The 25,432-nt window shown below is 46.2% G+C and overlaps 1 protein-coding gene across 1 annotated transcript in view; it reads right to left on the bottom strand.

Annotated features, from left to right (window-relative positions):
- TUBGCP2 (tubulin gamma complex component 2) overlaps positions 1–25,432 on the bottom strand; it is a 40,845-nt gene that overhangs the window by 796 nt on the left and 14,617 nt on the right. The window contains exons 7-17 of the mRNA XM_086752583.1: positions 24,907–25,106; positions 23,045–23,234; positions 21,969–22,114; positions 20,583–20,763; positions 18,314–18,494; positions 15,415–15,587; positions 13,906–14,034; positions 11,589–11,709; positions 7,420–7,563; positions 6,703–6,831; positions 5,671–5,834 (exon numbers count right to left, since the gene is read on the bottom strand). Coding sequence (XP_086608709.1) covers positions 5,671–5,834; positions 6,703–6,831; positions 7,420–7,563; positions 11,589–11,709; positions 13,906–14,034; positions 15,415–15,587; positions 18,314–18,494; positions 20,583–20,763; positions 21,969–22,114; positions 23,045–23,234; positions 24,907–25,106 — 1,758 coding nt within the window. The remainder of the gene's footprint in view (positions 1–5,670; positions 5,835–6,702; positions 6,832–7,419; positions 7,564–11,588; positions 11,710–13,905; positions 14,035–15,414; positions 15,588–18,313; positions 18,495–20,582; positions 20,764–21,968; positions 22,115–23,044; positions 23,235–24,906; positions 25,107–25,432) is intronic.

The following is a 25,432-nucleotide window of genomic DNA, read 5'->3' as shown; positions in this document are numbered from 1 at the left end:
TGGCAACACGGCTTCTGTGCTCGTCCCTTGGCAACAGGCTAAACCTCACCTGTTCTTTACAGGTGTCAAAAATACATTAGGAAGGATCAATAACTAATAGCTTCTTCTCTGGAGTCACAGCGTGACCACCACCACTGAACTCTGCTATTAATTCCCATATGAAATCCACCATGTTATCCACTGAAACTACCACGGAACGGGGCAGTTCCCACTACCACCACCACCTCCTTGCTAACACAAGGATGCTTCAAGTAGATTCACCATCCAAGAAGATGAGTAACTGGTTGAAAGATGCTCAACCAAAATCACAAGTATTGCTGATGCTTGTAAACACCCCTCCGAAGCAGGCAACATCAGCAATATCATAATCCTGTCTCCTCGATAATCGAAAACGATGCCACAGAATCACCCAGCCCCACGCCCGCTGTGACCTGCCTCATGCAGAGCCCTGTGCTAAGCCAAGAGTTCAAACCAACCAGGACACGTGCAGCTCTTCAAAATGTGTGCCCGGGGAACACTGAGCAATACTGAATCACACAAGTTACTCTCTTCACTTCTCAAATTAAGTTGCTCCAATACCAAATGAACGGGTACAATATTTGAGTTTCATGTTGCTTAACAGCCTTACACAAATGGCAACAAATTGTTCCCTGACATTTTTTAGTGACTGCAGGAAACAGAGCCTCGACAGATGGAATTTATCTGTTGCTCTCTCCTGGTTGAAAAGCTTAGATCTCTTTCGTCCTTTAAGTGGCATACAAAGGAAATCTGACACTGAGGCAGGCACATTTACCAAACTTTGATTCAGATGTACGGCCAGGACTCATTGACATCCTTGCTTTGAGGATCTGTTCCATTTCTAAAGTTGCTTTATTCCAAATTTCCTGAACTGCAGATTTTGACGTGCTTCCCTTTCAGCTATGTTTTTAGGGTTAAATGATCTTTGATAGTTATTTCTTAACAATTCATGCGGTGCTTCCTCAAACTCTGCTTATGCTTCAGTTTTTTGGTTTGTGGCTGGAACTTTTATTCGCAGAGATTTGCATCACCTCATACGTCTTACTGGTCTTGCTTTAAGCTCAGTCATTGCTGTTTCCTCCACCCTGGTAACGGAAGGATATCTGGTGAACGCTAGCAGCACTCGATGGGTAAGATTTCTAAGTATTTGGAATGATGCAATCCTTCCGACAACGTCCTCTAAGCTGTAATTCTTCTTTTTCACTACTGGGACATGAAGGAGTGACTGGAGTTGCCAAGGCACCTGAGCAGGACTGGAGATCTGTGAGCTACGCGCAAGCTTCCCGGCTTTGAAGGAAACCCTCTGGATCTCCACCTTTTGTTGTCTGGTATGCTACAAATACGATGGTTGTGCCTCAGCTACTCAGTACTGTAAACTGAATAAATGTTAACTAGGAATCAACTACAAGCACAGTACCAGAATAATGAATAACAGGGATATTTTGTTATCTGTCTTACATGTTGACTATCACCCTTGAAAAGCGGACATATAAAAAGGTTATCATTTATAAGAAAAGACCTGTATGTCTTAGAAAGTCTTCCATCTCTCTGTCAAACACATTATTGCAGTTGGCAACCATCTCTGCTCTGGTTCTTGGGCTCCCGTTGCCGTAGAGCCCAGGACTTGACCCAACAATCTCTACGGACTGGCTGAGAGCTAACGGTCACGTCTGGGCATTCATCCTGGGACCTCCATTCTTTAGCACACCACTGGGCAGCCTGCAGAAATGGAGACACATTCTGTTGCACGGCCTGTTAACTCGCAGTATTTCAGTTAAGGAGGTGAGGACATCTGGTTCGTCCAACCATGTCCAGTGCCTTGGTGAAGACTCACCTGGTCCCAGACCGTGGGACTCGACAGCGATGACAGTCCTGACGGCATAGAGACCCGGTATTTCCTCTGCAGCCCCTGAACAGAACTGGGGCATGAAACTACCAAGGGGCAGGACTCAGACCCTCTTCTGAAGAGCTGGTTACAGCTTAGGTCACCCACTCTTAGTGCAAACTGCTCATGGAAGCATTTTGCTTTCTTCCGGCCTGCGTGAATCACCATACTTCTCCTTCCTCCTGAAGCACGAACTACTCATAAAAAACAACCTCTCCATATTTGGAAGAACTGTCTCCAGAGCTTCCACTGCACAGGAGTCACTGCCTGCCACAGGCAATGCTTGTGTGTGGTCTGTGAAACACAAAGGCATCTGGTGGAGGATAGCTCCTGGCCGTTGGCACCATGGACCCACAATTCAACAAGATACCCAGCCAGTCTCCATGGTGCAGCACCAGCTAGTCCCATCGTCCTCAGAGAAGCATAGAGTTGACACAAGGCTGGGAAGGCAGTGATAAAAGGGGTGAACCTCTGATGCTGAAGGTAGGAGCAGTGCTGGAAGGAGGACACCATCTGAGCTACTGCCAGAAAAGGCCTTATGTCAGTGGCATCACACGTGATGAAGCGTGCTGGAAGGCCACAGGACTTCTGCTGTTGCATGGTGTAAAGACTGGTCGAGGACTTGGTGGTGTTGATTTCTTGAGTAAGCTGAGAAGCAACTCTAGCTGGTGTCCCATCAATGGGACAATCGCCACATGGTCTTCACAAGACTCAAGGACTGTGGGATCATGGTGCTCTTCCATTAAAAGAGCAGGCAACTTGGTCTTCAACACTGTGTTGGCCATGCTCTGTGCCACCTGCAATGATGTCCAAGCGGCTGGATCATGGCGTTAGTTGCCATTAAGATCTCCTGGGTGGAGCATCATAAAAAAGCCCATCTGTTAGAACTTGTAGTGGTAATGACAGAAATGTAAGCGCTTGATAAAGAAGGAGGCAGGATTGGAGCACTGAGGAGGAGCCAGTGTTCCTGCCTGGATGACTCAACTGCTTGTGGTCTAGATCCCTGACTCTAGCCTGACTCTGCAGGCTACTGTGACACCTAGGAGTGATGGCAGTGAGTTGTCGTAAGGGCTTAATCCCTTTGGCCTGTCCGTTTTTCTATGGATGGATCCTGCCTGCAATCTACAACAGACCACGATGATAAGCAGTGATGCCCAGGCAGATGAAGGTTGACATAAAATGTCCAGAAGGCCTTCATAAGCTGCACCATCATTTCCTAAAAGGATTTGCAGAGACTCAGCTGTTCTGGTTAGTCCCGAAAAGAACAGCAATCACTTGGGGCCTCCACTCACAGCCACAGAAAGTCTTTGAAGAATCTCCAAGATGAGAAGGAGACCTCTGACTCTGGTCATTTCAGAGTGAATGAGAGTTATTAGGACTGTGGTAACAGGGATGACTGGTTTTAGCATTCAACCTTGGTCTCAGCTGTGTGACCACATCTCAGATAGAGCCGCAGATGCTAATTCAGGAGGCCGGAGGTTGTGTAAATGCATGGTAGTTGCTGGTCAAGAAGTTCTCAGAAGTAAAGGACAACTGGAAGCCCAGTCTCCTGCTGGAATACTTTACAAAAAAGTGTTTGCATAAGTTTGGTACAAGGAATCCTGGACAGTCCTGCCAGAAGGGGCTAGAAAAGGACAAGGAAAGCTTCAAGAGACATGGCATGAGGAGGGGGACAACAACCTGCTTCAAAAAACCATTCCTGACACCTTTTCTCTCTCTGTTTTCAAGTGTAGCACGTGTCAACAGAGGCGTAAGGGTTATCAGCCAGCCATAACGGACAGCTGGCACAGAAGGGCAGTGGACAGAACTTAACAGCTGCAAGTTAATATTCTTAGGGTTTTCCTGAAGATTAATTTAAAGGATGAGAATGGCCAACAAAAAAAGTACAGTTCACAAAAACCAAACAAAGCAGAGGAGCAGTAAGACTGCACTTAAATAAACCAAAACAAAACAGAGGACAAAGCACCGTTAGGAGAAAGCTCAAAGTACCCTTTAGTCCTACGTGGTTAGGAAGAACTAAATAAGGACCTACTCTACTCTGTACTAAATACGAAAGGGGTTGGGGCACAAATCCCTGCAGCACCAAGAGAAGAAAGAAATGTATGTGATTAACTGGTTAGCAGGCACATTTATGAACAGAATTATGTTACCACTGACAACTGATTCTACACTATCTGCCATTGAAAAGCATTACGGCTTTGGACGAAAAACATTCTTAAAAGTAGGGAGTACTCCTCAGTAACGACGGGCTTTCCTCAGGAAAGGATGAAAGGAAACAATCAACACCTAAAAATGACCTTCATTTCTGGGTGGTTCTGTAAGAGCTGGTTACAAGTGCCTGCATATGAAACAAGGCTGCACATCGGCTTACCGACAATGTGAAGAAATGAACGGATGTTTAGGGCGGTTTTGTTTTCTGTGCCCTAGCTGACAGCAACGGCAAAGAAGGTAAGCCTCAAGAGTTCAAGGCTTACACACACTGTAACAGTGCAAATGTCTCTATTAGGTTTACAGCACTTAAAAAAGTGCTGATGTTGAAATATTTTATATTCATTAAAATCCTAGCCTCTTAAGATTATGCCTATACACCAATATCTATCCTGCTTCTTCACTGGAAAAAAATAATTCACTGTAAAAATGATTTTTTTTTTCATACACTCCCAGCAGTATGCAAGTAGCATTTCTGAAGTGTCACATCCTTCGCCAGGTGTGAGGTGGCTGGCGACCAGCAGCTCTTACATCTGACTTCCACCAAGGTGACTCTTTGAATTAAGAGATGTCAACTGCTGATCCTCGCTTGCCTTCTTATTCCATGGTTATACGCATGCCTCAGCTGAACGTTTCCAAGCTGCAGGCTCCTAGGTTTCATGGGTGCTTAACTCTTGAAAAACACATTCCAGCCACAAACATGAAAAGTGACTCCCAGCAGCAAACTCCATAGTTGCAGTGATTTCTGGTTTGCTTCTAAAGCGCTGGTAGCAGGATCAGAGTGAGAAACATTCTGCTTGCACAGCACGTGCTCAGCTGGGGATAACGTTCGTAGAGCATTATCTGTGGCTGTTCACAGCCAGAAGTGCCACGGTAGATCCCTCCCTGCTATGCCAATCTGTAACACAGATCTTAAAAAGCCCAGCAACACTAATAAGTGTTACTTTTATAGCAAAACCAAATGTTAATCATTCCAAAGAATGCATTGTGCATCTCACTTTATAGAAAAAGAAACACAGAAGCTATAAACCTAGCAGCAGAACCTAAATCTCCTGATCTCTCTGTCTCTTCCTGCAGTCTTCTCTTGTATACCTGACTTTCAGGTATTACTAGAAGAATTTTGATTTCTAAGAAGCTAGCAAGTGTGGATGAGGCCACAATAAAAGCATATTAAGGGATGCTTATTTAAATAAATACAAGATGTGAACTTACAACAAAATAGTCACTTATGATCAACGCCTTGCATGGTTTTCTCATCTTGGAATACTTACGCTGTATTCAGGAATCAGCTTATTCACCGTATGCACAGTGAGATAATCCCCAAGAACACTAACCCTTGTCTTACATTTACAACATTAACAGACAATTTTCACATAATTCAAAGGAATGTGGGTTTTTTTTTAAAAGCCTTGGGTTGAAATGCAAAGTTATATTTATTGTGATTTCAATTTTTTCATTGATGAGGCAGACATGCACAGTTATAAACAGCAATTATTCTTCTGGAGCTGAACTTGGGAACCGCAAGAGGGGAAATCAGAAAGAGGAAGTTACTGCCTCACCTGTAGATGATGTTGAGCATGCTGTGCTCACAGTCATTGGTGCTGTAAACACTCAGTTTGTCCAACAGGTCCAGCAGATGTGTCGAGAAATTGCTATCAAACTTGTTGATCGTTGCTTCAAAGCCAGATGTCAGTTGGAGGTTGTCAGCATGCTCTGCTAAAAGCTATCAAGACAAAGGAATAGTGGCCTCATGGCTTTGCTGATTCACATTTGCCAAAGAGGTGAAATTTTCCCTTCCCTATTTCCTAACCTGCTTAAAAATACTGCCATAAAGCCTAGCAGTCAATGAGCCACTAAAATAAATGGTTCAGTTGCAAGGTCCTTGGTATTTAGAAACCTTGCTATGCCTATCTGGGAGAACCCCAGAGTAGACCCCAGGAGTTATGCTCAAGGATATGCTGTTGTTATTTATTTTCAAGCAAGAGAAAAAGCCAGGAAGCAGAAAGTGAGTGTTGCCTAAGGCAGCACTCTGATTGCCTTGCAGTGTGACGGACCCTACCAGCCGCGTGCCAGAGAGGGGCTTTTAGTGAGCCAGGAGGCAGCCTGCTAACCACAGAGCATGCGAAACACATCACTTGGTACGTGTGCACCCAGACAGAGAAACACAGACAAGACAAATACCCCAGATGTGAAAGGAATGGGCTCCAGAGTTAGACCCGGCAGCTCATTGGCTTACCCATCATAGAATGCTAGTTCTGGAAATAAGAAAGTTCTCAAGCTGCAGAAAATCTGTATGCGGGTACCCACTGTGCAGCTGAAAATACAGCTAAGAACTTAAAAACAACTGCAGGGACTGCTGTGGGAGACAGGGTCTTCAAAGAGGACTGTCTGATTCTTTCAGAACAACATCAGCACTCCTCACTGCCCTCAAAAATGCCCACAATTCTGCAAAGATTCTGCTTTTGGGGCCAGAGGTGCTCTGGAAACTAGGAAAGTCTACCTGCAAGAGGTAGGACAGCCACCCTGACCAGACTGCAACGCCAAGCAGCATTTGCAGAGGGAAGGGCCCAGTTGTCCACCCCATATCCCACCTTATTAGTCAGCTTCTTCTTTGCAGTCTCTTCAGCACGCTCCTCCTCTGTTGGTGGGCCCAGCATTGTGCCATGCTCTAAGGTGAGCCGATCCATCTCATTATCCAGCTTCATGCTCTGGGTGAACCTCTTGGAAGGACAGAGGGTTGAGGAAATGGTTAGATCCCATTTTTTTCCATTACAAAAAAGCATGAGGCTGACTCCGTTCTGCTAGCCCTGCAGCTAGCTAACTCCCATTAAAGCTAACTCTGAGATTAAGTTTACGACATTAATACACAAAGCTCACTAATCCCAAAGGAAGGTGGGTGTTTTTTGTAAGCTATGGGCTCCCTGAGATGGAGATCAGTCTCCATGGGTCCAATCACCAGTCCTCACCTGAGCCTCAAAAGAGCATGCTAAAAACTACAGAGCCCTACAACTTACACCTCAAATTCTGCTGCAGGACTGGCTGAAGAGAGGTTAACTCGGTTCATACAAACCTGATCCCAACACTGCAAAAGAAGAGCATAGAGAATTTTGTGGAGGGAGAAGCCACGGAAACCATTTGGGAGAAAGGATGATGGTCTGAGCAGTCCAGCTCTAAAGCCTGCTGGTGGGAGGAACAGGGGCTCCTCCACGTGCATCGAGGGGTTGAGTTCAAAAAAAGGGACTGTCAGAGCCAGCTGGCACCCAAAGCAGCTGGCAGTGGCACAGTCAGTATGGGGAAGCTGTACATACCTGCATGCAGTTGGTGAACATGACACAGACAGACATCAGCTTGGAGAAGATCTTCAGCAGCTCCGGGTTGGTCAGCATGCAGTCCTTCAAGCAGTTATCCAGGAAGCTTGTGTGGTGGCTCAGGACGTCGTCAATATTAGATGCCTGGCACGGGAGAGTATAATAATGAAAAACCAAACCAGGACTGCTCTGCTGCACCGGACCAAAGCTCTAACCCAGCACCCTGCCTTTGCCGATGACCTCTCAGACATGCTCTAGGGCATGTCAAGATACTTCTCATGTACCTTCCAGCTTCAAGAAACACCCTGAGATGTATGTGCTATCACTACATTCAACAGCCCTTCACAAGCTTTCTGCCTTTGATTTGTCACATCACCTTCTCAATCAAATGATGCTTTCTTTCATCATCCAAACCCTCCCTGGAAAGAAGGCTCAGGATGGAGTAATTTGCTTTTAAATCTGCTTCCCAACTTCACCATCTCAGTAAAGTCAGCTACAATAAGTGGAAAAAAGAAAAATAAATCAAAGAACTTTAAGTGACAGTAAGTTTATGAGGCTTAAAACATACAGGTTATTCAGAAACATGTTTTAGGAGCACAGTAAGGAACCGGGACACATAGTGTTGCAAGGACTCTGTAAGATTTTTGTCCAGCTCTGACACTTCAATGGGCTGCTTCAGTCTCGAGTTTTAAATGCTAGATTAAACCCCTGTTCTCACTCTGTGCTATTACAGGATGTGCTGAAGCTGAGCACAAGTCCTAGTCATAGGACTAAAATTGCCAAGATATCCAAACTGCTCCATCAGAATCAACGCCAACAAAAACCCCCATGACCTGTTAAACAACTAGTACAGAACAGGGATAAATGTCACTCTCTAATGCCATGAAGATGCCAGTTGTGTTGATGAAGACAACAACGTTGTGAAGATTAAGATAAAGATACTAGTTATATTTTCAGGAAGAAAGCACCTTAACTTCAAGTGGAAGTGCACAAGAGAGAAGTCTGACAGATCAAAACCAGCATAAGGTCATACACGAGACCAGTGAGGATCATCCTTTTCCCTCCTAAAATGCAAACGAAAGGAGAAAACCTACCCCAGTCCGCAGGCTACAGAGGTTAGAGAGCCAGTTCTGCATCCTCTGTTTGGAAATAAAGATGCCTTTATTTAAATCAAGGAAGAATTTACTCAGTAGCTGGGGATATGTCATCCCTGGTGAGCAGGTCTTTTAAAGGACTGCTTAACAAAGTGGTTGCTGAACCAGCATCTTTAGCTGCCAGTTGAGATGTTCGACTCACAGGTGCCTGTATCACAACACTGTCTAGAGCCAGACTTTTCCTGCCCCAGCACTGGCAGAGGGCGTGCTCTGTCTCCTAGAGATTTAAAAACTTCAGAGGACACTGATGAGGATGGGAGGCAAACACACATTTGGATTATATCTCAAAGACTGCTAACTTGCCAAAAAACTTCCTCGGTTTCAAGAGAAGAGCAGTGTACACATTCACATCACAGGCACCTTTGAGTCATCACTACACTGTTACTTGGAGAAGCCCTTCATGTACAGAGCAATGGTAGAATTGCTCTCCAAAACGATGTTGTCAATACAGACCGTGTGCCTACTGCGTTTACCAGTCCCTTCTAGGACACCTGGAACCAGCAGAGACTGAAAAGAAGCGCTACTTGAAACCAGTACAGAAGAACTTGGGAAAGGATAACTTGTTCAAGTGCCTCAATTCACATAAAGTATTATATTTTGCAAACCTAAACTTATAACAAAATTAAGAAGCAAGTACACTTCTCTCAGATCTTGTAAGGAGCTTGACATATAACCTATTTGTGTTCAGAAGTGCTCGCCAAGAATATGCAGAGATGCTCACGATTCCTCCCGTGAACTCTTCAGGAAAAAGGATGACAGGGCACACAAAAAAAAATATTGGTTAGCAGACCCCAGAACAACTCCTCAGTACACAGTACAAACTAAGACAGGGTCAGCTGATGTTGAAGATTCACAAGGCTCACTGGAGAGCTGCCACGGGAGCTGCTGTGGCTTAATGCCGACTGGAGAAGGAGTGTTGGCCTGTTTGGTACATCAGAGGAATGTTTTTCACAGTGTAAGATGAAAAAGACCTGCGACCCAGAAGCATTTGATCACAGGATGACTACCAGAAGGAAGAATAATTAAGGTGATGTACATCTGCCCTCACCGTAGCTGGGGCATCCTAACACCAGCCCCAACACAGCAGCACCACAGTGGGTAAGGAAGCTGAGGAGCACCATGAGAAACGCAGCATCCCTTGGGATAAGTAAAATTACTACAGCCATCAGAAAGGTTATGCTGCAAAATGAGCAAGCTTGAGGAACACATCACTGATCATCTGCTCTAGTTAAACACAGTTCACTGCCTAGCACAGCCCTTACCTGTGCTGAGTGCCAAGATAATCGTCATACAAAGCTCAGGGACAGTACTTCTTAAGGGCTTCTCAAGTTATCTCCTGGCACGGAGGAGATAGAAGCAGGTCAGAGTCCTTCCCTTGGCAAGCTTCACCAAACTTTGTAGCCTTAAGCGCTTTCACAGGTCTCCACAACATACCCCAGCCCATGCAACATTTCCCTGCAGCTTCACGCCGTGAAAACAGCTACAAGACAGCTCTCCCCACACTGCTGCAAACACTTGGAAGTGGAAGAACATAAAATGATTGTATGTTAGGACCACATGGGACCTCGTGGAGACATCTGCTGTGTAATGTGAAGCAGACAGCCTATGTCTCTGCCCTTGTTTTAGGCAGCAGTACAGAAGTAACTTAGGATGCCCTCTCTGCTTTCTCTTTCCTCCCACAAAGACTTGTTAGTATGCCAGAAACCAGCAGATGCCAGGCAGGTCCACTGGTGCTGAGAGGTGAGGCAACCAGTGTCTGGGCTCCAGCATGTGTTCCTAGGGAATGAAGCAGCTATGGGCCGGGCCCAGGCCAACAGCAAGGAAGATAACATGTATTTGCAGCACTGCTGTGTCTTTCACTAGATCCGCCAGTGCTTGGGCATCATCCGTCACCTGTCTAATGAACTTCCACAGTAACCCTATAAGCCCCAGCAGTCTAGAGCTTTGCCACAGTCAGGTAAAAAAGGAAGGGAGAGAAGGGTTTGCTCTACACAGATCAAGAATAGCCCTTGATCAGTTGGTGACAGATTTTTTTCCTCTGTTGTTAAGGATGGAACCAACACATCTGAAGTGAATGAAACCAGATACGATAAGACCTTTATGAGCTTCTCGAATAACCTGTTCTGAAAGGTTAGCTCCCAATGACTTCTCATGCCCAGTTTAAAACAGGCAGGTGGGTCTCATTAGCTGAGAATGCGTTCCTCTGTGAGACAATAAAGGCATCTCACATGCCCATCAGGAGATAAAAAATTATTCTTGCCATTTTTGCTAGGGCAAAGAGTTAAGTTCTTGAGAAGTCACTGACTTGCATTAGAGAACCAGAAACATTCTGTAATACACCTAGAAAAGTCCACAGCTCAGAACACCACAGCTCTGTAAAAGGAACCAAAAGGATGCCAGGCATTCTTTGCCCACATACTCCCTCATCAGGCATAAAAACCAGTGGGAAGTGAGCTTAGCCTCTCCCAGACACCAACGAAGTGGAAAAGTTCTCCAGCCTTGCCCACTTGCAGTGGGAATACACATGTGGAATAGCCACCTCAATAAGGAAGGTTCTGTTTTATAACAGATAGTCCTAATGTGCCAGTCCTTGGCAGCTTCACGGAAAAGGAAGCACAGACTTGACTTTTAAGAGCACTGTAAGGCAGCCAAGGAATCAACTGAAGACATCTGGACCAGTTTATGATCTTTGCACCCTGCATCCTTCTTCCTTTTCCACAGTTTTCTTTCTTCTGCGTAAGGTGATGTTCATCAGAACACCACCTTTACAGAACGGAGTGCAGGGTATCAGCTGGGCACAGCCAGGAGGATGCGGCAGAGAAAAGGGGTGTACGACTAACAGAGCAGAAAGGTGATGACACTCTTTGCAGCGTGACAAGAACAACAATTCCCAGAGACTTTAAGTGCCTCCAGCAGAACGTTTACCTGCAGTAACTGAAATTAGGCATTTTTTCCCTGTATTAAATTTGTTAACCTAAGATGTCCATTCTGCTTCTCTCAAGCGCAAACACTCACCAATTTCAGATTCTTCTCAAGAATGTGCCATGTTGGCTCCATCACTTCAAACATCATGTAATACTGGATATTCTGTACAAAATTCAGCATCCGCTGCCGCAGCGTGAAAGCACCAGCAAACCTAGGGGAGAAATCACACCCACACAACTTAGAGCTAGCAAATGCCACGGAGAACTATCACCAGCCTTGCACAATCAAGCAGAGCTAAATATTCCTGTCTGAGCAAATTCACTGCTGCAACATGGAAGGAATTACCAAGTTAGTGCAACCATCTCTGATTATTTTCCACATACTCAAATGACTTTCCCTCCATTGCTACAGTCAAAGTTCTGCACCTGTTCTAGGCTGGACAATTACTCTGAATATTTTATTATATTCAACTAAAATTTTAATATTAAATAGTGGAGCAATTTTACTAGTGTAACTATCTAGTGAGACATGCATTTGTTAGCAAGGCAAAATTTAACAAGATAAATGGTTCATGTCCCTTCGAGCCTTACTTGTCAAATGTACTAAAAAATATTCTATGCCTCGGATCAAATATTTAATCATATCACCTGCTACCTAGGGCATTTAATGCAATTTCACCTTAAAAATAGAATGGTACAGAGGTTCCTTCAATGTTAATTTATGCAGGCTCTTTGGTGGCAAACTAAGAAATTACTTCAGCAAACTGGGAAAAGTCACCACAGAGGTGAGGGATACCCACCACAGGCATTTCCAGCCATGGCTGCCCTGTCCCCTGCTGATCACAGCCATCCTGTGAGCGCAGGCTGGACTAGTGACCCTCACAGGTCTCTTCCGCTAACACTTCTACAATTACAGGAGAACCTGTAGTTCAACCAGGCCAAGGGCAAGGTCCTGCACAAGGGTCATGGCAATCCCAAGCACAGGTACAGGCTGGGCAGAGAATGGATGGAGAGCAGCCCTGAGGAGAAGGACTTGGGAATGATGGTGGACGAGAAGCTCACCATGAGCCGGCAATGTGCGCTTACAGCCCAGAAAGCCAATGGCATCCCGGGCTGCATCCAAAGCAGCATGGCCAGCAGGTCGAGGGAGAGGATTCTGCCCCTCTGCTCTGCCCTGGTGAGACCCCACCTGCAGCACTGCGTCCAGTTCTGGAGCCCCCAACATCAGAAGGACGTAGACCAGCTGGAGAGGGTCCAGAGGAGGCCACGCAGATGATGAGAGGGCTGGAGCAGCTCTGCTGTGAGGCCAGGCTGAGAGAGCTGGGGCTGTTCAGCCTGGAGAAGAGGAGGCTCCGGGGAGACCTGAGAGCAGCTCCCAGTGCCTAAAGGGGGCTGCAGGAAAGGTGGGGAGAGACTCTTCAGCAGGGCCTGTTGTGACAGGACGAGGGGTGATGGTTTTAAAACAGAGGGAGGTAGAGTCAGACTGGACATCATGAAATTTTTTTTTTTACGCTGAAGGTGGTGAAACACTGGCCCAGGTTGCCCAGAGAGGCGGTGGATGCCCCATCCCTGGAAACATTCCAGGCCAGGTTGGATGGGGCTGTGAGCAACCTGATCTGGTTGGAGATGTCCTTGCTCCTTGCAGGGGGGTTGGACTGGGTGGACTTTAAAGGTCGCTTCCCACCCAAACCATTCAGTGATTCCATGATTCTAACCAGAGCTACAGTCATGCTGGCTGAGGTCAGCACCAAGGCAGCCGAGGTTACGTGGTCAGAAGAAAGTGCCACTGGCAAGGCAGAAGGTGCTACCTCACAACGCTGGAGTCTGCCTCACTCTCCAAACAGGCACCTCCAGCACCTGGAGTGCAGATTCAAGGATGAAAATCTACCCTCACAGATGGAAAAAGACAAAATGATTTCCTGGGAAAACACCCCACCAATTTTACCTTATTCAATTCATATCAGACCAAAACCCCAAACATTAGCCAAGCTGTGTGAAGGTCACGAGTCCTTGCTCGTGGTCTGGCTGGAAGAAAAGGATATTGCTTTTAAACATTGTTTTTAAACTACTTGGGTCCTTACTAATCTTGCTGATGACAAAGCAGCAACCAAGACGGTATGTGCACAGAGGGCCTCTGCTGTAACTGTTCAGCATATGATGAGCTAACCCTAAGGACCATCTCTTCCTTTTCAAAACTTCATGCCAACAAAGAGGAACAAGCTGAGCAGCACAAAAATTATTAAGCAGACACCTCCTACTGAAACCTAAATTGCTATATTTTGACCTCTCTCAGCCTGTAAGAAATTTGTAAGGATATTTTTCATGTTAAAATGATCTGATCCATGTCTAACTAGCAGGAAGGAAAACCAAAATTTCATATCTGATCCAGCAGGAAAAAAAGGCCATACCACTTAGCTGAATGCAGGGAGAATTGCTTGGCCGTCTTATTGCTGATCCAAACGTTGCACAGCTGTCTTTCTACATGCTTGCAATAGAACATGTGTCTGAAAAGCATCTGGTATCTTGTCAGTGCTTTCCTGGAAAGAAAGGAGAAACTCAACCAGATTAAGCCCTGTTCTGATTGACAGACTAAGCTGTGAAGGCTGAGTCCGCTCAAAGGCAAAGAGACTTTACATAATATGTTCCTTACGCCTTCAGACGCACACAGAGCTGCAGAGACAATTTGAACTGAAGAAAAAAATCACATTTGTAACCATCCCAAAGAATTTCTCTCTGAGGAGTCTCTCCTCCGTATTTCCTGCCAGCGGGTACATCACCAGCCTCCTTCTTCAACTCCCTCGAGCTACCTGCAGAAAGGTCACTCACACAGATGCTGGGACGGGGGGCCGAAAGCCTGCAGGCACGTACCCACCACACTGACTGCTACGATCACCAAAACAATTCACCAGGATTCTCCAAAAGGATGAAGAAAAAGCTGTAACCAAGCTACAGGCAGCACTACCCCGCCAGCCATGCGCTGTCGAAGCAGATGGGGATGCTTATTTATAGCTTCAGGGATGGGATTCAGGTCTGCGTTCAGACACTTCAGTGTAGGTGTCTACAGAGCTCCAGTCGATACAGTTCGTGAAACCTTACCACATAGTATTTTCACTTCTATGGCTACCAGCAGAGCTAATACACTCGACTTTGAAAGAAAGAGACATAATTTCAAAAGCATCACGTAATTAGAAAAGTCCCACACTGTCAACTGATTTTTTTAAAGAGGGAATTGAGGGACAAATGAATCGTTGGCATCTAACTACTCAACGTCTGCCACCCTGCTCATGTAATACCACTTGTCCCATTTGCCCCGGCTCAAGGTAGCAGTTCTGTCAGTGTTTCTCCAGGGAAATGGGAGGCAAATCCCTGCAAAAGAACGAACCATTCAGTCCCTCAGAACTCGATTAAATGTAAAATAGCTTCCTACAGCAATTCTAGCAACAGCCTGTATCCTACTAGCTTGCAATCAGGGGTACCACAAAGTGCATTTTTTTCTGCTCTCCACATTTGAGAAATGTTTGATTCTTGCACGGAAACCCTCTTGTGAGAGTTCATCTTCTCAGGGGAGCCTTCAGAAAAGCCATGGACAAATGAAATCTGGGTGACCAGTCACAAGTAAAACCAGGGACCTGGCTGAGAAAGCATCCTTTGGTCTACGTCTTCCCACCATTTAAAATGAAAGCGTGATTTTCCAAGCACGCCTTAGACACGATCTAGTAGGGCTCCAGCGAAGAGAAAATCCATGGTCTACAAGTGGAGCAGGCAGGGCTCAACAACCCCAAGGCGTTCCCTTCTCGTCAGTAACTTACAACATCACTTTAAAGATACAAGCTTTCCAGTACTTTGCTGCGTGGAAATGTGCTTCAACCTCATGCAATAGCTTCTGCCTTTTTCCCTCCGGTGGATTGATACGTTACCTGTTTATAATAAGGGACAGGGGCCACTTAACAATGTAGTCAAAGGAAAACGCTTCCAGGCCGCTGAGAGTGAGCTCTGTGGGATCTGCACTGATAATGGTCTTCTCCTGCTTCGTTTCTATGGCCAATACTCTCAAGAGCTGCGTAATGAGGTCATGGGGCATCAAGTCAATCTATAAAGGAAGAGCAGGAAAAAAATGAAGCCATGGGATACTCAAAACTACTGCACAGCAACAGCCATGTGGCAGAAGAGCAAATGATCCGAGTCGCTCTCAAGTCATCTGACCTCCCAGGAAGCAGCAGTGAACGGTGGGATCTGGACAGGGCAGCAGCAGACACCGGAGCAGTGTCGCTGTGGTGTTTAATAATCAGCGTACAACATCTACTGCACTGACGTTCTCCCCTGCCCTCGGCCTCTGGAAGGTCTACTCCAATCTCACACTGCCCAGGCACAGCCCCTGTTCTGCTTTACACCTGTAAAATACGCAGTCATTAATAAGCAGGACTCCTAATCAGGCATTCCTCGCCAACATGATGCCCATCTACAAGAAGGGTCAGAAGGAGGATCTGGGGAACTACAGGCCTGTCAGCCTGACCCTGGGGCCGGGGAAGATTATGGAGCGGTTCAACCAAGGGATCAGGCCCAGCCAGCATGGGTTCATGAAGGGCAGGTCCTGCTTGACCAACCTGATCTCATTCTATGACCAGGTGACCCGCCTGGACTTTAGCAAAGCCTTTGATACCGTCTCCCACAGCATTCTCCTGGAGAAGCTGATAGCTCATGGCTTGGACGGGTGTACCCTGCAATGGGTTAAAAACTGGCTGGATGGCCAAGCCCAGAGACTTGTGGTGAACGAAGTTAAATCCAGTTGGTGGCCAGTCACAAGCTGTTCAATATCTTTATCAACGATCTGGATGAGGGGATTGAGTGCTCCCTCAGTACGTTTGCAGATGACACCAAACTGGGTGGGAGTGTTGATCTGCTCATGGGTAGGAAGGCTCTGCAGAGGGATCTGGACAGGCTGGACCAATGGGCCAAGGGGAACTGCATGAGGTTCAACAAGGCCAAGTGCTGGCTCCTGCACTTGGGTCACAACAACCCCACACAACGCTAGAGGCTTGGGGAAGGGCGGCTGGAAAGCTGCCCAGCGGAAAGGGACCTGGGGGTGCTGGTAGACAGCCAGCTGAACATGAGCCAGCTGTGTGACCAGGTGGCCAAGAAGGCCAAAAGTATCCTGGCTTGTGTCAGGAACAGTGTGGCCAGCAGGAGTCGGGCAGTGATTGTGCCCCTGTACTCGGCACTGGTGAGGCCACACCTCGAATACTGCGTGCAGTTTTGGGCCCCTCAGTACAGGAAGGACGTTGAGTAGCTGGACGTTGAGTAGCTTGTCCAGAGAAGGGCAATGAGGCTGATGAGGGGTCTGGAACACAAGATTTATGAGAAGCAGCTGAGGGAACTGGGGTTGTTTAGTCTGGAGAAGAGGAGGCTGAGGGGAGACCTCATTGCTCTCCACAGCTGCCCGAAAGGAGGGTGTAGGGAGGCGGGTGTTGGTCTCTTCTCCCAAGAAACAAGTGATAGGACAAGAGGAAATGGCCTCAAGTTGCGGCAGAGGAGATGTAGGCTGGATATTAGGAAACACTTATTTAGTGAAAGAGTGGTGAGGCACTGGAACAGGCTGCCCAGGGAAGTGGTGGAATCACCATCCCTGGAGGTGTTCAAAGAGCGCGTAGATGTGGCACTGCAGGACATGGTTTAGTAGGTGTGGTGATGTTGGGTTGATGGTTGGACTTCACAACCTTGGAGGTCTCCTCCAACCTTAAGATTCCTCCAAGCTCAGCAGCAGTGCGTCCTGATGAAGAGCAAGCGGGGCAAAAAAGCCAGGAGGCCGGCGTAGATGAGCAAGGAGCTCCTGGACCAACTGAAAGTGAAGAGGAAAGCCTACAGAAGGTGGAAGTGGGGACAGGTAGCCTGGGAGGATTACAGAGAGGCTGTGCGAGCGGCCAGGAATCAGGTTTGGCAGGCTAAAGCCCTGACAGAATTGAATCTGGCCTGGGATGTCAAAAGCAACAAGAAAGGCTTCTATAGGTATGTTGGGGACAAAAGGATGTTTTGTACTTGTTCAGAAGTACCATTCACATTTCATGACACTCAGGATGAAATCAAAACTTGGCTCCTTGCACTCTGCAGATGAAGAGCAAGGTTAAAAAAAAAACCTGGGACTTATTTTGTTCACAGTGTTTCTCCTGTGCTGATTCTAGCCCCGCTGTTCATCTGTGGGATCTAATCTGTTTTGAGTTTCCCAATCCTTTTGCTCTCTTGAGTCACAACCTCCATAAAATCCTACTGTAGGAGTATCACATCTGTTTTTTTACAGTGAAGGCAGTGGAACACTGGCCCAGGTTGCCCATAGAGGTGGTGGATGCCCCATCCCTGGAAACATTCCAGGCCAGGTTGGCCGGGGCTCTGAGCAACCTGATCTGGTTGGAGATGTCCCTGCTCCTTGCAGGGGGGTTGGACTGGATGGATTTTAAAAGTCCCTTCCCACCCAAACCATTCTGTGATTCCATGATTCTATGATTATCTTGTACTCCAAAGTGAGCACCCAAGTGGAGAATATGCATGAGAGACACGCTACTGCTTCCACCTCATCCTCATCCACCCAAAAGCACTTTCTCCGTTTTGGAAGCCAGCAAGAAAAAACAGCACCTTGTCCAGGGTGGGTGCTTCCAGTTCCTAATCTGGATAAAAGAGGACTTAACCCAGAGAAGGTCTACAGAAGGACAACCATCAATTCTATTTTCCTTCATCCAGCAGGTTCTTACAGGCACCTAGGTTTTCCCAACTCATGGCAGGCCTTCTGCTCAAATTCAATTATCTTCTGCTTACATACATTCTTACCTTTAAATCATCCTTGAAAGGATCTGTGTTGGCTGTGCTCATTCGCAGGGCTAATTCAAGCAGAGCCTCTAGCCTCGTAGTTATGATGTCATCTACAGGCTTCTTAAGTTCCTCCTCCGTGAGATCCATGAAGTGAACAAAAAAGTCCCCTTGATCCATCAGGAAATAGTGTTTTATCGATCTGCTCAAGAAAATAGAGGGAGAACTGATTATGGTCTTTAAAGTCTAAGTTAATCTATACTAAACCTAAAGGAACACAAGCAATCAACTGAGCCAGCCTGCTGGGTTTGATCACAAAATGTTCCTCTTCATACACAACACAAGGCCATAAAGAACCCACCCGGAGACCAGTCTTTTATGCATGTGTGTCCCCCCCCCTTCCACCTCAACCAAGATGCTGTTGTGCAGTCAGATCAGGGCAGCTGCTGTTTTTACCTTGAAAAATGCACCTTAGAAAAAACGCTGTATGCACTGCTTCGCTGGCTGAAGGCTCACGCTGCTGTCCCGAACGACAGCCCAGCCTCTGTGGTGTGCAGATCCACCTGCGAGGCAGGTGCCAATTCAGAACAGAACCTTGCACTCCTTTGAACGAACAAGTATCTGTGCTGGTTTTTTAAGTACTCCAGGTACTTGCATCAACTGATGCTATAGTAGGATGTATAAACTTTAGTTTTCACTTTGCACCACGCAGAGTTAACTGCAGCAAGTCAGAAGCTTGGGAATAGCTCAGAGGAGAGTCTGAGGATTAATTCAGCACCTGGCCAAAGATCACGCAGCATAACTGCATTCTCAGAGCAAAAACAGGACGAGCACAGTCTCAAAACAACGTGGTTGCACACTCCTGTCAATTTGGGACAACGGTCTGCCCCTCTGTTTCCCTGACTGTGATTACTCTCTTGAACCAAAACAACACCCCTAGGCATGAGGAAGTCATGCCAGTGTCAAAGATCAACTGAGGACACAACAGGTAGGGGAGCCAGATACTTACTGCTGACCCATCTCAGAGCGCAAACCCAAATGAAAACCAGACCTGATGCTGGTGATAATCCCACTTTAAGCAGGAGGTTGAACTAGAGGCCTGTCGAGGTTATTGGTCTCTCCCAACCAGCATTTCTGGGATGATGGAGAGGGAGAGTCAGTACTCCCGCCTAACTGTGAAGCGGTTATCTGTCACAGGTCCCTGGGGTTTGATCACAACCACCCCACTTCAGCCCTGAAAGTGCAGACATGCACTGGAAGATCCATAGCTTCCTACTCAACCAGCTGCGCCAGCACAGGACAGCTGTAGAAGCCAGGTCTGGAGCAGACACCTCTGCTGCAGCTACAACTTTTCAAACCTACCAAAAAGCAGGCCCAAAGCTATCCCAGCTGGCCTGCTAGGCAGATTCACTTCAGCTGCCATTATTGCTCCAGCTTACATCTCCCAGTTGACACATTCCTATGCAAGTCACTTGGCCCATTTGTCCCATGAAGCCCAGACCACTTTCTTTCACACTGTGCTTGAAGCAGAACCTCTGGTACCAGGTCTCAGCCAATCTTACAACCAGCTGTCAACTGCAATTTCTTACCTATTTGTTGCTGTCTTGATATTTTGGATAGTTAAGATTGCTGTTTTTACTGTTTTCTGAAGATAGCAATAAACTAAAAGCTTGATTCACACAAGAAAGCTGGAGTTTGCATGCTAGAAAGCATTTCCTATCTGCCAAATGTTTTACAAGTACTTAACATGATCCTTTTTCAAAGTTCATGTAAGATGTTTCCCATAGGGGAACCTGGGATCAATACTTTTACTCCAACTACTTACGTTTGCATGAACAATAGCCATGGCACATATTTGCTGAGATGCGTAATACCAAACTATTTCTTATTCACATTAAACTCTTCTTGATCATACCAGATGGCATCAGGAAACTCCCATCCTGGGTGGGAGTGACATGGAGCCATGGGACAAAGAAGAGAGAAGCGGGTTTTGGGATTGGGCTAGACAAAGCCACGACTGCCCTGACCTTGTTTTGGCAACAGCCTTCCAAGGAAGTTGGACTAGAGACCCCCAGAGGTCCTTCCCACCCAACATTTCTATGATTTTACACTTTTCTTTTTCATTCTTCAGGAAAAAAAAGAAATGAAATCTTATTTTTTCAGGTCAACCTTTCTAACAGAAATAGAAAGAATACATTCATAATATCCCAAGGAAAGAGCTAACTTCAAAAACTTACGTTCACTATCAGAACCAATCTATTTAACACGCATTTAGTAAAATAAATCAAACCTTAGGTGAGCCACCAGCTCTTTCTCCTCCATTAGGAAATCCAGAAGAACTTTGCTAGCATAGTTATATGCTTTTTCTATTTGTTCCACGTACGCTCGCTCTTTTAAAGTATAGATGACCTCTTTAGCCACAGGGCAGGTAACGTCACGTCCACATTCTCGCACAACATTTAAATATTTCCCTAGAAGCAAAAAGAAAGAACGACCCATATTCATGCCTACTGTACATCCAACAGGAAAACTTTCAGACTACTACATTTAAGGAGAGATTTAGAAACGTTTTTGTTTCCCAGTGAAAATGGGCGGCCCAGGAGGCCAACTCTTGCGGCCCAGAAGGCCAACCGCATCCTGGGCTGCATCAAGAGGAGTGTGGCCAGCAGGTCGAGGGAGGGGATTCTGCCCCTCTGCTCTGCCCTGGTGAGACCCCACCTGCAGCACTGCGTCCAGTTCTGGAGTCCCCAACATCAGAAGGACATGGACCAGTTGGAGAGGGTCCAGAGGAGGGCCATGAAGATGATCAGAGGGCAGGAGCACCTCTCCTGTGAGGTCAGGCTGAGAGAGCTGGGGCTGTTCAGCCTGGAGAAGAGGAGGCTCCGGGGAGACCTGAGAGCGGCCTCCCAGTGCCTAAAGGGGGCTGCAGGAAAGGTGGGGAGAGACTCTTCAGCAGGGCCTGTTGTGACAGGACGAGGGGTCATGGGTTTAAAATAGAGGGAGGTAGAGTCAGACTGGACGTCATGAAAATTTTTTTTACGCTGAAGGTGGTGAAACACTGGCCCAGGTTGCCCAGAGAGGTGGCTGATGCCCCATCCTTGGAAACATCCAAGGCCAGGTTGGTCAGGACTCTGAGCAACCTGATCTGGTTGGAGATGTCTCTGCTCCTTGCAGGGGGGTTGGACTAGATGACCTTTGAAGGTCCCTTCCAACTCTAACCATTCGGTGATTCTGTGATGGCAAAACATCTCTACAGATAGCCAGAAACTTTGAAGATCTGGTGCTGCACTGCAGAAGTAGCTTTTGGAGGATTGTGCACTTATGGAAGAGAACCATGGTAGCCACCAGGTTGCATGCTTCATTTAAACACCCAAATTAAAACCCTGCATGTTCAAACCTCAGTTGTCTAGCTCCATCTAGCAACCTGCTAGCAAACTGCACCAGTGAAAAAGAGCAGTAAGACAGCCAGCTCCCTTTGCTGCTGGACTCCTTCCCACGTGTTGTTCTATTTATAGGACTCGGGGTTCTTTTAAAATCTGATTCTTTTATTCCTCTGAGTTCAGCTGGACAACCCCATAAACTGGCAAAGCACAATGATGTTTACTTTATTTTTACACAAAGAACAGTAACGCTTGCCTGAAGATTCTTCTTACACCTGAAGCGTACCTTTACCCACCTGTGCTTAGTATTTTGTCAGCCATTTTCTGCAAGAATGAGGGAATCTGTTGCTGAACAACAGTGTATCTTTGATCCCAATACTTGTCATTATAGTCCTCCTGAATCTTCTCCTTCTGCAGCTCATGTTCCTCCACCATGAACTCACTGAACAGTTAAAGCAGACGAGTTAAAAGGTAAAACAGTTAGAAGCGGGAAGTAGTACACTGAGGATTACTGGTTTTGACCTGTAAACCAGTAATATGACCTATGAGAAAAAAGGTCTCATGAAAACACAAGAAGCGAAATGAGTCTGTGTATGGAGCAAAAGGAGCAGTATTATGCAGAATCTTTCTGTTAATCTGCAATCAATTGTGACAGAAACAGAATTTTCTTGGTTCACAAACCAAGTCTAAACATTATTTGGTTGTCAGTGTAGAGCTGAGGAAGCTGGCCTTGTCTCCCTTCTCACCATTAGGAAGGCATTAATTTTAGCTATTTTAATGTGAGTTTTGCCCCCCGTAGGATTCAAAAATGTGGGAAACAGAAATGCTGCCTAAACTATTAAACACAGTGAAATGCTTCAAATGATTCTGCAAAACCCAAGAAGCTTCAGAGAGTGCTGTTAGCTGCTATCAGACTAGCGTACTAGCAGATGACATTTAACAGATTCACTGAGTTATCACACTTGTGCCCCATAAGAAGAGGGCTCATCTCTCTTGGGAAGAGGATGAGCGTGTGAGAGGAGAATACTTCAAGGGGGATAGGCATGGTAAGGTGGAATTTGAGTGGACTGCATATTTGAACTCTTCTGCTATTAGCTTTTGCATATAATTTCCTTGAATTTGAAAAGTAAAGCAATTGAGAGTGCCTCAGACTGCATAACCGCTGAATCAAACTAATGCAGTTAAACACGCTCCAGCAGCTCCCCTCCCTTGCAATGCTGCCCTGTCCACCTCCTGCTGCCAAGCCTAGGCCCCCAGGCTACGCAGGCTCCTCAGAGCAGAGGGACGAGTGCACTAAAAACGTATAAGCCAAAGACCCAAACAGTATTTCTTAACTTTTGCATTTCATTTTCATTCCTTAACTGTTCTTTACCTGTATGGATCATTAATGATGCCTCGATATATCCACTTTTCCAGAATTTCAAAATAAGGCACGCTGGCTGCCTTGGTTAAATACAGGCACAGCTCCTGGGCCTGGCTGTCCCCCGTGTAATTGAAAGTCTTGTCATGGAGTAAGCTCAGGGTTGATCCTCCCATACACTCACCTTTATCCACAGAAGTAGCTAAAAATTAAAAATACAGACATAAGACACAAAGCTGACACAACCTAATTGCACAAGCTGTGCTGTTAATGAAGTTAGCAGTTGATTAGCTGACCACCCCAAGTAGACTCCTCTTGTGAAATGCAAAGCCAACCCACCACACAACCAAAAGCTTACATCCTCAAATGTAAACCCAAATGATCCACAATCTAAAAAAGCAATAATTAAACCTAACCCTCCAGGGAAGGAGAACTGAACTCAGGCAGACACAAGGTAGATGGTGGCTTAGAGTCCAAAAGCCTCCTGCATTGAGGGGACCATGGATAGAGATCTGCTTTCCAGATGGTAATGGAAGAGACACACACTGCAGTGGCTTGCTTGAGAAACCTCTGATCTCAAAAGCACTTCTGTTCTCAACTGTAACACTGACGTACCCACGCATATAGCTCAAATGCCAGGATTTAGGTAGGCTGATAGCGAAATTTGTACTTTGCCATCACAAAAAGGATGTAGGGACAGAAGAATACAGTACTGCCACGAGTTTCAGAGCAAAGTAAATCTTAACGTAGTTGGCTAACTGCTGTGTTCCAAAAACCTGAAAATTTCAGGAAAAGTGAATACCAAGAGGGATCATCCAATTCCAGATTGTAAATAGAAGAGAGATTTATGTCCAAATAAATTCTCTGGGCTGAGTAGAGAGAAATGTACAAGTATTCTCAGGCCAAAGAGCATAACCAAAATTACTGAGGTAACAGCATCTGTGACCGGGCACCTCAGGCAATGACACAGGTTGGGACCAGCTGGCAGCAGAGCAGCACTGTAGAGAACAACCAGGGGGTCCTGCTGGACAACCAGTCGATTGTGGGTCAGCAGGATGTCCTCACAGTGATGAATGCCAACTGCAGCCAGGGTTGCACTGCCAGTGATTATTCCCCTCTGCCCAGCACTGGTGAGGCTGCACCTGGAATACTGTGTTCACTTTGGGGTCCCCAGTATGAATGACAAAATGAAGAGTGCAGCAGAGGTTAATGAAATGGTGGGGGGCTGGTGGGTTGTCAAACATCACTCCTTCACTATCCAACCGATGGTTCTAGAGGAGACTGTATGAGACTTCTCTTGGAGGAGCACAGCAACAATATCAAAAGGGCAAAACTTACAAGAAGGACAATGCCAGTTGGAGATACAGAAAGAAACGTTCACAGAAAGGCTGATGAAGTCATGGGAAAGGGCTCAGAATGGTGGGGGATGTCCATCGCTGGGGATTGTCCAGAATAGCCTGGACACGGCCCTGAGCAACCTGCTGTAGCTGTGAGCAAGGAGCTGGACTAGAAACTTCCAGGGGGTTCCTTCTGGTTGAATGGGTTTGTGGTTACACATCCACACACAGCTGGAGAGGCATTTGGAAAGAAGCTCAGTAGAGATAGCAGTGGTGGAAACAACTGATCCAAAGGGCATGGACTGTGAAGGCAAAAGGCATGGACACGCCTCACAACAGCTCTGAGGGGAAGATCCAGCTCCAGAGTCCACCGCTTTAAGAAAAGCAGTGCTCTGACAAGTACAATTCCCCCTGGCCTTCTTCTTTAATACAACATAAAATTAAAATTACATGCTCTGCCTGTACTGCTACTCTGTACAGTTTTCAGAAGTTGTCATGCACTTGTCAAAATGTAATCACTGTGGTTTTGAAATTTACCAAGTGAAGCAAGTATCTCCAGGGTCCTCATTGTGGGCTGGATATAAAACCAGAGTTTCTGCAGTGACAGAAGTCCCTGTCTCTGAAGATGTTCCAGCTGGGTAATTAGTATCATGTATTCCTTGATTAGAGTTCGCATAGCAGCAGCCAGAGCGTGATTTACCTGTCCGTATTCGAAGGAAGACTTCTCCTCTATAAATCTGCAAAAAGCAAAATGGAAACTCTTTCAGGCAAGGCACCTTCTATAATTTTCAGGAATTTTATCTTCAGGACACTGTACAAGCACATGAGTAGATCGCGTGTTGTAAAGTGCACCAGTCTCCAGCCTGAGTGTCAGTGTCCCCCTGACTATTTTCCATCACCACATTTTCTAGTACGGAAGGATGTGGGAAAACGTTTCCTCTCAAATTGCAGAGGAACTGGAATTATTTGCAAAACCACTAGGTAAAAAGTGAGAGCCAGGATTCTCAAGGTGGTAGTCGTTGCATAAGCAACAGATTAGAGGACAGGAAACAACCTCAAAAGG

Source organism: Chlamydotis macqueenii, chromosome 7 (genome assembly GCF_036417535.1).
Source record: "Chlamydotis macqueenii isolate bChlMac1 chromosome 7, bChlMac1.mat, whole genome shotgun sequence".
NCBI lineage: Eukaryota > Metazoa > Chordata > Aves > Otidiformes > Otididae > Chlamydotis > Chlamydotis macqueenii.
Note: the sequence above shows the minus strand (reverse complement) of the source record. Positions and strands in the feature narration are given on the sequence as shown.